The sequence below is a fragment of the Pan troglodytes genome, chromosome 4, assembly GCF_028858775.2.
Source record: "Pan troglodytes isolate AG18354 chromosome 4, NHGRI_mPanTro3-v2.0_pri, whole genome shotgun sequence".
Lineage (NCBI taxonomy): Eukaryota > Metazoa > Chordata > Mammalia > Primates > Hominidae > Pan > Pan troglodytes.
This window is the reverse complement of record NC_072402.2, coordinates 76,991,564-77,004,449: the sequence shown is the minus strand read 5'-3', so window position 1 is coordinate 77,004,449 and position 12,886 is coordinate 76,991,564. Positions and strand designations below refer to the sequence as shown.

Sequence of the window (12,886 nt, the reverse complement as noted above, 5' to 3'; positions counted from 1 at the left end):
CTCGTGATCCGCCCGCCTCAGCCTCCCAAAGTGCTGGGATTACAGGCATGAGCCACCGCGCCCAGGCGAGATGGATGGATTTAATGACTGGCCTCAGAGACAGAGGGTACACATTCAGAACTTTAGGCTGTAGTGGTTAAGCTAGATCATTCAGCAGCATGATTTTTACAGGAGTTCAAAGGCAGAAGTAGCTACTGCTGCCTATGTGAGTCAGCATGAGGGTTAGCCCAGAGGCTTTTGAAACTGAACTTTCCAGGAAGAAAAGCAGGGGAAGGGTATTCCAGGCAAAGGGATGAGCAGCTGTGGAGATTTTGAGGTTGCATGACATATTGAGGGAACTGTGAACAAACAAGAGACAGGAGGTGGGACCACAGAGAGCTTGTGGTCAGGTTGTGAAGTCTCCAGTGGCTTGCAAAGGACATGTAGGAGAGGATTTTCAAAGGCATTTAGAGCCAAGTGTCATGGAGAATGGATTGGAGCAGGGAAGAGGCTATATGTGTGAGAGAGTGGCAGGCACTGTCAGTCTCTCTGCAAAGCCTCAAAGAACCCAGAGGCAGGAATAAGGGCACCTGAGTGGTTGGTTGCCTGAAAGGAGTAACTAGAAAGTTCTATGGATTTTTCCAGGCTTAGTGCCTCTGAGAAAATTATAAAAATACAATATTATGTATTTGCAGGTAAGTATTTTGATCTGAAAATTGTCTAAGTTAGTCTGACATTTACCCAAATCAAGAAGTACAGAAAGATTTCTTAGAGAAGGGAATGATATAGAAGAATAGGTGTTATTGACAGAATTATCACAGCAAGTGGCAAAATATAGGGATTACAGCAAAGAGGACTATGGCCCCCACCTGCCTTTGCTTCCTTCAATGGGTGAATTCTTTCCACTAGATCAGATTCAGATCACAGAAATGCAGTAGTGAATCTAGAAGGCTTTAGATCTGTTAAAACTGTTTATGAGTAGAGTTTCAAATGTGTCTTCAGAATGAAACACACAGGTATTTTCCTGAAGCCAGACAACTTACGTTAGACAAATGAAAGTATAAACTCAGAATTCAAGGTCATCTCTTTAGGAAAATCTGTCCATAGAACTAAAATTCTGTTTTGAAACTAGCAAAATCAGTATTGGAAATTAAATTTTTTTAATTTTAATTTTAATTTTAAATTTACTTTTTAATTTAAATTTAAATTTTTATAATTTTTTTAAGATGGGGTCTCACTCTGTAGCTCAGGGTAGAGTGCAGTGGCACAATCATGGCTCACTACAGCCTCAACACAACCCCCCCGACCTCAGCCTTCCAAGTAGCTGAGACTACAGGTGCCTGCAAGCATGCCCAGCTAATTTGTTTTTTTAATTTTCTTCTCTTTTCTTTTTTTTTTGTAGAAATGAGGTTTCACTGTGTTGCCTATTCTGTCTTGAACTCCTAGGCTCGTGATCCTCCCACCTCGGCCTCCCAAAGTGCTGAGAGTACAGCCATGAGCTACCATGCTCCCTCAATGTGTCATGCAATTTCAAAATCTGCGCAGCTGCTCCATTTTCCCCTTTGCCTGGAATACCCTTCCCCTGCTTTTCTTCCTGGAAAGTTCAGTTTCAAAAGCCTCTGGGCTAACCCTCACGCTGACTCACATAGGCAGCAGTAGCTACTTCTGCCTTTGAACTCCTGTAAAAACCATGCTGCTGAATGATCTAGCTTAACCACTACAGCCCAGAGTTCTGAATGTGTACCCTCTGTCTCTGAGACAGAGGCAAAAAGAGACTTCAACAAAAAGAGACTTTATTTTTTCATTTCTTTATTCATTTATTCACCAGCATTATGTGAGCAGCCCCCAGGTATAGTGCAACTGGCCTAATACGGAAGATTGACAAGTAGCCCAATGCTTGAGTAAAAAAATGCAGGCAGTAGCTGTCAACTACAAGGAGACTAATTTTAAATGAAATACGGTAACATTTAGAATTGCAAAAATGGGGTCTATTTTAACCAGAGCCGCAAAAAGACTGATTAAAAAGCGAAGGAGAGGCTGGGCGTGGTGGCTCACGCCAGTAATCCCAGCACTTTGGGAAGCCGAGGTGGGTGGTTCACCTAAGGTCAGGAGTTCAAGACCAGCCTGACCAATATGGTGAAACCCCATCTCTAATAAAAATACAAAAATTAGCCGGGCGTGCTGGCAGTTGCTTGTATTCCCAACTACTCAAGAGGCTGAGACAGGAGAATTGCTTGAACCCAGGAGGCGGAAGTTGTAGTGAGCCAAAATCGTGCCACTGGACTCCAGCCCTGGGCGACAGCGCGAGACTCCATCTCAAAAAAAAAACAAAAAAAGCAAAGGAGAAGTTAGACCCAAATAAGGTATGAAAGGCAGAGGCAGGTCAACTAATGTCAAGGTTTTCAGTTAAAAGAGATTGAGATATGAAATCATGAAAACCAATTAGGAAAGGAGATTAATTTTCTTAAACATCTACCAAGTGCTTAGCAGTCAGCCAGACATTATATGAAGCACATTATTTAGTTCTAGTCAGAGGGATCAAACCCTAGAACCATAAAGTATTGACAAAAAAAAAAGAATATATGTCATGAAATATTTTAATAAACACATATATTCAATTTTTTATGATATGATAAAACAGGACAACATAATCTAATGATTAGTAGCATCAAAGAATGTGTAGAAGGGACACATATATGTGATCTAGGCTCTCTGCCTTCAGGGAGAAACTGGTATTTGAGGACTTTGTTTTGTGTAGTTTTTAGTTTTTTATCCTTCTGTTCAGATAAATATATGTCCCCTTGTGTGACAAATAATCAAATATGTCTCAAAAATTAAACCTTTGGGGGAAAGAAAAAGATGAGGCATGAGGCACAGCTCCTTTACAAAACCACCTGGCAAGGATTTCAAAGCTTCACACCCTTTTTTTTTTTTTTGGTAAATTAACAAGTTTGCTGTGGCATTGCAACAGAAGGTAGGACTTAGGCAGGAGGGAAGGGATGTCCAAGGCAGATCTTGCAGACACACTACCATGTATGCTCTATTATTCCTTTTTCTCACCAAGGGAAGAAAATTTTAGCTAAAAGCCATGTCACTCTTATGTATGGAGAAATGGATTCTAAAGTGAAGAGCATAGCACTCCTTTCTTCATACAAGACGCGTGTAAGAGGGAAGTGTACAAACAGGCTGTGGAGTGTCGGACTACTGGTGAATCTCCGCTCCACCACTTACAGGCACTGCAACATTGGACAGTTTAATAAACCTCCCTGTGCACCAGCTTTCTTATCCATGCAACGGTGATAATAATAGTCAGTGCATTTTCTGAACCATATAATAGGGGTAATGGTTTGTGAGGATTCTGTGATATAAGCTAGTTAAAGCACTTAACAGAATGCCTGGTAATTAATAAGCACTCCATAAAATTTTTCCAAAAATAGTGAGCAAATGTAGGGGTCAGAGATTAAGCAAAACTGAGGGTAGAAATTGGGATTACTTAAAATAACAATGTGGAGTTATTTTAAAGGCAGGAATCCTTCGGATGGTGTGAATAGAGTTACCGAAAAGCAGAAAAGGCCGCAGAAGCTTGACCATTATCTTCCAAAAAGAAGCCATCAATTTTTGAAAATTTGGCTTAAAAAATATCCATGGCTTATATATGATGAGCTATTAAATCTTATGTTCTGCGCCTTGTGTCGTAAGCATGGAGTGAAGTCAGGGGGAAGTCAAGTGAATTTTTTTTATGGTACTGACAACTTTAGGACTGAATTTCTCAATGCACATCATCTCAGCGAGGCTCATGCCAAGGCCTCATTAATGGAAGCAACAAGTAGCTCTCCAGTGAACAGAGCCACCACCAAACTAATGATGAGGACCATGAGCAAAGTAACCCTCGGGAGAGTAGAGAACTTATTCAGATCATGCCATGCTATTGCCAAGACCGGACGTCCCCTCAAAGATTTTATTTGGATGTGCAAATTAGATGATATGAAAGGTGTTGATATTGGCCCAGTATTCAGAACTAAAAAATCAGCAAGAATGTTTACATACTTTATTGCTGAAGTAGAATGAAAAAATCTAGAGAGAAACTAGAAAAAAGTAAATTTTTCTCTGTTATCAGTGATGGAATCATAGACAGTTTAATCAAAGAAGCCGAACTTGTCTATGTGCAGTTTGCACATGCAGGAAAGGTGCACTGTCAAATTGTTGGGGTACAGACAGTAGAAAGAAATGATCCTCTGGCAATAAAAAATGCCATTGAGAAAACTCTAGAGATAAATCTTCAACTTAGACTGTCGAGCCAAGACTGGGCAAAGAAGCTGGTTGGTTTTGGAAGTGATGGTTCCCATAGCATAGAGGGAGAGAACAACGAGGTGGCCCTGCTACTAAGAGAAATACAACCATGTGTACAAACTGTATATTGCTTTGCACATCACCTTGAACTATCTTACAAAGTGGTGTTCCAGAACATTCCTCTGTACAATGATGTCAAAGACCTCCTTCACAGCATTTATCACTTTTATCACAATTCTCCTCTTCATAAGAGTGCTCTGAGAACTGCTTTCAAAGGCCTTCACCTTCGACCTGTGATGCCTTCTCAAATAGGAGACAGGAAGTGGCTTCATGGATTACAGGCAGCCCTCCAGAACTTTCTCAAGGGATATCCTGCAATTGTTCGGCAACTGCACTCAGTAAGTAATTTTGAAATATCGTATTATTTTACTTTTTCAGAATCACAGAAAATACTTTCCTTGAGCTCCTTGGAATAATAATTTTGGGAAAGATAACCACTATGTTGTTCCCAACCTGTGTTACAGGCAGGCAGAGGCAAAAGTGACACCAGTCAAAAGAAACCCAAAGAACTTCTGGAGTCCCTTCTCCAAGCTGACATTGTTAAATTTGCCCACTTCTTGTTGGATGTCATGAATGTCCTTAGCATTCTGTCCTGTGTCAATAAGAATAGAAATTCCTCAATTGCTGATATATTTGCCACTTTAGAGTCAACGCTGGAAATGCTCCAAATGTATCAAACAAGGTGAGAGGTTGGGATGATCTGAGGTCTGTCAAACTAGACAGTTTGACTTGCGAAATTATCTGCCAGATGTTTCTTCATTTAATTTGTTAGTTGTTATTTGGGTGATTTCTTTTCTCCCCAGACTAGGGCCAAAAGAACGCATGGTGGATTCAGCCACACACTTTCATGGTAACTGCCTCAGAGGGAAAGAAAACATTTCTGCTGTGAGAAACATTGTTTTAACACATCTTATCAAGAGACTTCAAGGCTGTTTCAGAGATGCCAGCCAAAATGTGGCGAGGGCTACCGTGATTGGAAGTTTTAAATTGTGGCCCACAAAGATAAATCAAGGTAATCTATATGTGCTGACTTTGAACCTATTATTTTCCCATGGTCTGTGTGTTTCTTTTATATATGTGACTATTTTTGGCATCTTGATTATAGAATTTGGAGAAAAAGAGGTATCCATCCTGACTGCACATTATGAACCAGTATTAGAAGCTGCCAATGTGAAACTTAGTGAAGTGTATACTGAATGGAGCATGTTGAAATTAGAGATTTATGCCAGGTAAGCAAGAAAGCAAGCTGAGGAAAGTGGCGGATATTTATAAATGTTTGGGTAAAACTTGGGAGTCTCAATCTTTTACATTTCTTCTCCTCCCTCCTAGATTTCAGAACATTCGAAAATTGACCTGGGATTTTGTGAATTCCATTTACTTACACAAGTATCCAAATATCCTGACACTAGTCGACCTAGTGTTGACCCTTCCTGCAAGTTCAGCTGAAGCAGAACGTGGCTTTAGTCAGATGAAATGGACCAAGTCACATATGCATGCAAAAATCAAGGCTGAAATTATGACGGATGTCCTAATTATTCAGTTGAATTCTCCAGACATTAATAATTTTGACCCTAGGAAAGCTATCCATTTATGGAATGCAAGAACACCATCTTCAACTGGTGACACAAGATCTAATTCAGATTGCTCATCAAACTCAGAAAATGAAAGTGATTAGCAATATGCAAATGTTGACATTTTTGTTGCTTAGCAATGTAGATCTTTTGCATAGTAAAAAATAAAATAAAATAAATGGTTTCCAGAAGCCTGAAATTTAAAAGTAAAACAGTAACTTCTCTTCACATCAAACAAAAGGCATTTGGCTTCTTCCAAACATACAGAGTAAAAAGCCCAAGATTGTTTCTTCTATAGCTTTCTATCTTCACCTATGTATTCATGTGTTCTTTCACACTCTTTTGGTGGAGCTGTATGCTGCTACACAATGGTGTTATTTTGATGTCATTTTTTTTAGTTATTCCTAAGGGTGACCAGACTATGATTACGGTCTGAGTTCCCTTAGGCCTGGCATACAATTCATTATTTTTCCTCGATAATTCTAAGTGATAGTTGCATTAGGTAATTAACTTAGAGTCAAACTGAAAGAGAGCTTCTCTTTTCATCTGTGAACAAAATTTATACGTTTATATAATTATGTTATTGCAACCATATCACTACATGCTTTGGCCATTTAAGTAACAAAGGCAAATATTAAAACAGTTTTCACATTTCATGCTAAATCCTCAGGTAAACAATTCTTATGTAAACTGTAAGTACTGTCTTATAACACTTTGTTTTGCACCGTATCCATTAGAGATTGTGGAAATGTATTGCAGATTACAAGATTTTTAAAATACTTTGAGCCCCTTCACGGTTTCAATAGATTCTATTTATGGCTGTAGCTTGAAGAACATGACTGATTTATGTCTGACTTAGCTAAAAACCCACATAGGATCTTATAAACCTCAGTTCACTGAAAATTCTGCTATCTGGGAAAATGTTCTCATGTCTATAAAACTGGATACTCGGGTTTGATGAAAAAGGATACAGAATGTATTTCTGAACAGCCTGCTGGATGGCCAATTATATCAAAGAAGAAAGGTTTCACTCTTGCTACCCAGAAAATTACCTTCCAGATCTCAAAATTGTGTATTTGATTCGAAGCACTGAGATTTTAGAAGGATTATTGCATTTCCCTGGAGGTTAGAGGAAATGATAAAGTTCATGTGGACTTTTAGAAATGCTAAAAACTTCGATGTAAAAAGAAATCCTTGGGATAGTGTGTCTATGTTTCATTCTTTTTATTCCTAAAACAAAGAATAGCTATGTACTCTGGACCTGAAAGATCCCTGGATACACATTAGGAGTCTCTCCTTGTTCTAGAAGGTACCTCTTTGTGTTGGTTAGCCAGACATTTTTTTTTAAAAACAGATTCATTTGTTTTGTTTTCTTATTTATTTCTTAATGCATGTGCATGCAATTTGAAGTGAAAAACAAGGTAGACATCTCTTTTAAATTGAGTTAAGTAGGTTAGTTCATAAGAGCAAAGATTTTAAAAGGTTAGTAGTCTTTCATGAAATACTTAGGAATACTGAGCCAATTAGGTGACTAAATTAGCACTTCCAATCCAGTAATTTAACAATTCAAATTTCTCTAGATTTACAAAAGCAAATATGGTCTGATCCAAAGGGCAAGATGTGGATAAATGTATTATCTTGATTGTAGTGGTGATCTGCCTGCATTTGGAACACTTTTATCTAATATTTGCCAAAATATTTTACTCTTGTGCCCTACAGCATGTAGGAAACCTTAAAATCATATATTTTTTTAAAAGTTCAGCCTATTCTGAGTGAAAAGTCAAAGAAGACTCTAAACTAAAAAGTATACAGTTTTATAATTTTACTCAATCTGGATTTAATTATTACTAAGCCAAAAAAGGCATTTTGACTTAGTTGAAAAACAATAATGAGAGAGCATCAGGAAATTATAATTTTTATATTTCCAAAATGTCTTCTGTTTCTTTAAAACTTACCATTTTATATAATATGAATAAAGAGAGTTTTCAAATACTCATTGCTTCTATTTTAGCAAAAGAAGAGAAAAACCATCACCTAAACCAAGTGACAAAATATTTTTCATTGTATTATAGGCATAATAGGAAATAAAGCATTTACTGACATTCTGATCGATTTGGTGACCCTGAACCTTGGCACAAACAACTTTCCTAGTAGTTGGATGCACCTTACCCAACCTGAAGTAAGTTTCTATGTTGTTTGAGTTGTAAAGCTTTAAGCATTCTTATTTGATCAATGCATCAATAGTTCTAAAATAACGAGTACTTGCATAGTGTCTGACATTTAGTAGGCAATCAATGAAATGTGAGTGAATGAAAAATGAATGAACTTCCAATTAAAACATATAATATGCATATGCTCAATATTTGAAGAATAAGTGATGATCTGTCAGTGAAATATTATAGAGACTGTGATGTTCAACCAGTGAGTTTCTATCTAAAATTACCAAATGGAATGATCCTAACTAGTAATAGTAGATAATTCTGGTTGTTCTTGCTTTTCATCATGACATTTTCCTTAAGAATGTTCAGAAAACAAAATGCTTAAAGAGCATTCTCCCATGGGCCACAAAGCCCTTGCACAGGCACAGCTATAATTTTTGTCTCTCCTCTGTTGGAAAGGTACAAAGTTAACTGGAGTGATGTGTGTAATTGATGGTATAATGGTAAGCAAAAATCACAAATGTCAAGGAAGCAAAAAATGAAACACTTTCTAGGTGCTCTCTGGTGTGGATTGGTTGGTAGAATAAAGGAAACAAAAGTCAGAACTGATTCTATGTGCCAGTGAAAAGTCCTACTTCTTTCATGGGAAACTCTCACTATGAAAATATGAGCAAGTAGAGCATCAAGATAGATTCATGTAGATATTCCAAAGATATTTCCTGTTTTCTTCTAGTTACAGGAATTAACATCTTTATTAACAGTCAACTCCGAGTTCGTGGACTGGCGGAAGTTCCTGTTAGTAACCTCAATGCCTTGGCCCGTTCCCTCGGAGGAGGAGCTCCTTGAGACCCTTCAGAAGTTCAAGGCTGTGGATAAGGAGCAGTTGGGCACCATCACTTTCGAGCAGTATATGCAGGTTGTTACCAGCACCTGATGGCATTGATAACACCAGAACACCTGTGACCTAAGAAGTGAATTACTCACTGATGTTACATTGACAGGTCTCAGGCCAGTGCATTGCTTCTCAGCTCCCCATGTCTAGGCACCCAGAGGCAGCACAGGCAGTGTCAAAGCCCCAGCCAGAAACCTGGCTTCCATCCCCAGGGAAAAGATCTGAAAAAGTCAGAACTTCCAGGAGAACAAAGGGTTCTGAAAGCAGTTACATAAACTTTATTGTTCTTCTCCTGAGTTCCTAACCAGTGGTTCTTATCCTTGGCTGTACATTAGAATCATCTGCAAAGCTTTTAATAGGTCCAATGTCCAATACTCTAAGCTCCCGGCATAGAAAGAACAGTGATTAAAACACACACACACACACACACACATACACACACAGGGAAAGGAGCAGGTTTTTTTTCTTTGGGGTGAGAGGGTGATGAATGATGAGATTATTTTTGAGAAGTTGAGTTTGAAATATCTGTGGGAAATGAAGAGAGAAATGTCCAATCTAATATGGCCCATACAGAAGGGATCATGAGTCAATATCAGGTAAGTGGTTATTGAACTTATGAATGTATGAGATCACTCAAGGAAAGTAATGGATAACCCCGTAGGGTATGTAATAGTTGGCCACTGGACGTGGCAGGTGGCATGTAACCAGTAAGCTGTGCTACAGAAATTTTGGTGGAATAATAAGTACAGAAGTTAGATGGCAGAGGGTTGAGGAAATGAATGGGTCTTTAGGAAGTGAGGACAAGAAAAGTCAACTGATTTTTGAGAAGTCTGAGTAAGACAAGAGTAAAAACAAAATTTCATAACTGAGAGGGGCCTGAATTACTTACTTGATTAATGTCATTATATTGCTCACACCATTTCATATTGCTGGTAGACATGAAATAGGGAAACTTTCAGAAGGAGCTAACTTTGAAACAGAGTAATACTTTCCAGGTGCCTGCATCTCACATGAATTTCACCAGTCATACCCCTTCCTGCTTCCCTTTTCTTCCTTAATGCATGGCCTCTTTTTTTTTTTTTTTTTTTTTTTGAGAGAGCTCTGAGGTTTCCAGGCTCATAGAGTTGAACCAGAAGGAAAAAACACAAACTATGACAAGGCTCTTTCAGGGCTGATCAAGACAGGTGTTCAGTTATTTGAGCTCTGCTACATTTATTTTCCAAGTAGATTTACAATTTGTTAAGGTGGTTTTGTTTGAAAACAAAAGCAGCAGAGCAAAACTTACTCTGTTTCCATAGCTGTCTTAAGATTTTTAAAAGTGCGCACTCATGAAATGACTGACCTTCGCTATTTATTGTATGTGGCAATTAACATAGGATATCAATTTCAACGTCCTTTTGCACAAACATGAGAAGAACAAAGGGTGTTGGCAATTTTCACCAAAGTGCTGAGCTAAAACCAGAAAACTATTTTACCAAAGGTGTGAGTTTCTTAGAGAAAGTTGGATGCTGTGTTTAAGAGAAACTCAGCAATACTTCTTTGAACACTACCTGTGTTTTAGGAACAGTTGTTTTCTGAGCTCTGCCCTCTCCCCTTCCGCCGTCAGGTCCCCCTCCTCTGAAACCCCCATTTGGAAAGGCCCACTTGACCAGCCTGCATGCCTTTCACAGATTGTCAGCACTTGCCAGCTCATTGCCCCTCCCCCCACAATGTTGTTTCAGTGGAAAAATCAAAATAACGTTAGGTCAAAATTTTATAAGATTTGTAGAAAACGCCCCATTAGGATAGTAAAATAGTATGCTTGCATTGCGGAAATGAAGTTCTAATTGGTGTCAGTTATACACTGAGACAGAGGGACGTCATGAACAAGAGGTCACCGAGATCTTGAGTCAGTCATTCAGTTACTTAACAAAGAGTTTTCTAAAACTAGCAATGTACACCAGCACCATGCAAGTCTCCACAAACAGATAGGACATGAACAGGACATAAGGAATATGAGCTATTTTTAATGGGGGCACAGACTCCTCCAAAATATGACTAATGCAAGATTAATACAGGGTAGCAGCCTCCAAGCGTCATCACACGATCCAATCGTTAAAAATAGCCAGCACTCCTAATCTATGGATACTTATTTATAAATTATATACATATACTACAGCACTAATACATTATGAACATAATCAAAGATGTAAAAATAAAAATTACATAAGAATGAGATAAAAAGAAATGTAAATGGAAGTTCTAGTATTTTCTCCTACACCCCTGTGGTTTCTGCATCCTACTTGGGAGACAACTGCTCTAGAGACAAGATTGGCTCAGTCTCTGTGGCTTTTAGAGGAACATCTCAGCAAAATACATAGTTTAATAATTTTCATTTTTATTTTTTATGTAGGCTGGTCTGTGGTTTACAGGAGATGAAGATATAAAAATTCCAGAAAATCCTCTTGAACCCCTTCCATTTAATAGGCAGGAGCATCTTATAGAGGTAATGATTGAGATCTTTAAAACATGGCATTATAGCACTAATCATTTTCTTTGTGTTTTCTTCCACTTGTGTAACTTGGCTGTGGACTGCACCCCTGCCCCTCAATTCCTCTGCTGTCTCTCCAAAGTGCAGACCTTAGTTAGCTCACTAAGGAGGCAGTGTAGAGAAGTTCTGGGGAGGAGGCAGGGGCCAGAATCTCAGAGCCTTACTGTTAACTCTCTATGTGATCCTGGACAATTCCATGGCCTCTCGGAATTCATCTTCTTCGTCTGTCAAATAAGCTAAGTTTTAACACATTTTTCTCTAAGCTTCCTTCCAATTCTAAAAGCTTAGGATAAAATTTGTCATTTTACCAATGTCCATTTCTCTTTGATTTTGACTAATACAGCAAGGGTTTGCCTACAGCATTGCCCATAGCCCATCAGAGCTTGCAGCTCTCACTATTATTATTATCCTCAATAATAGCATCTTATGAGCCTCTATTTCTGAGGCCACAATAAAAAGCCAGACCTTAAAAATCTCAATGCGGCCGGGCGCGGTGGCTCACGCCTGTAATCCCAGCACTTTGGGAGGCCGAGGCAGGTGGATCGCAAGGTCAGTCAGGAGATCGAGACCATCCTGGCTAACACGGTGAAACCCCGTCTCTACTAAAAATACAAAAAAATTAGCCGGGTGCAGTGGCGGGCGCCTGTAGTCCCAGCTACTCAGGAGGCTGAGGCAGGAGAATGGCGTGAACCCGGGAGGCGGAGCTTGCAGTGAGCCGAGATAGCGCCACTGCAGTCAGGCCTGGGCGAAAGAGCGAGACTCTGTCTCAAAAAAAAAAAAAAATCTCAATGCTACTTTGACCTCAGTAAGACATGAAAAAAACTGAATGGTAGATTTAGACATCACAGTGAACTCTGTATAATGTATAGATTGTTCAATTTCTAGCCAGCCATTAGTTCCAAATTGCAGTACAAAATTGAGCAAGATTCCAGTTGCAGCCTTAAATGGAGCAATTTCCTTCAATTGGATGCATATTTTTTGAGCACCTCTGCTAGATGCTAGCAGGAGAGCAGGTAAGAGAAAGGGTCAGAGAGTTACCCAAAAGTCCAAGACATAAGGTTGACAGTTGCAGGGGCAGTATTTTGTGTGTTGTTGTTTTTAATGTGAAACTGGGGAACTGAAAACCAATTATCCTGGAGCGTTTTGAAATGGTCTGTATATGCTTTTATGAACAAATCTGCCATCAACATGAACAGGTTCTTCATTAGTTGGAAGCAACTGGCAGTTTGAATATTATGCCAAGTGAAAAGTACTTTCATTTTCAGCCAGAAGTTTTTAGAAATGTCAATCAAAGGCAGAATCTTTGAGCTGCTCACTTGGCAGCAAAACAGAAAAGGACCTTTTAGTACTTTTGGAGCAGGTGGCTCCCACCTGCTGCTGGAAGATTACAGGGAGGAAAGGAACA

General features: G+C 39.0%; 1 protein-coding gene across 19 annotated transcripts in view; it reads left to right on the top strand.

Annotated features, from left to right (window-relative positions):
• The window catches only part of SPEF2 (sperm flagellar 2), a 198,141-nt gene that overhangs the window by 167,949 nt on the left and 17,306 nt on the right, over positions 1–12,886 (top strand). For 17 of the 19 annotated variants that reach the window (XR_010157255.1, XM_009449294.5, XM_024356634.3 and 14 more), the window contains 3 exons: positions 7,973–8,079; positions 8,793–8,975; positions 11,344–11,436. Coding sequence is in view for 16 of the 19 variants with exons in the window: in XM_009449294.5 (XP_009447569.4) it covers positions 7,973–8,079; positions 8,793–8,975; positions 11,344–11,436 (383 nt within the window). In the remaining 3 variants the exon portion in view is untranslated. Of the gene's footprint in view, positions 1–4,520; positions 4,668–4,793; positions 5,012–5,132; positions 5,342–5,434; positions 5,559–5,658; positions 7,210–7,972; positions 8,080–8,792; positions 8,976–11,343; positions 11,437–12,886 lie in introns of those variants that run through there. The other 2 variants (XR_010157254.1, XR_010157256.1) reach the window with 2 other exon arrangements.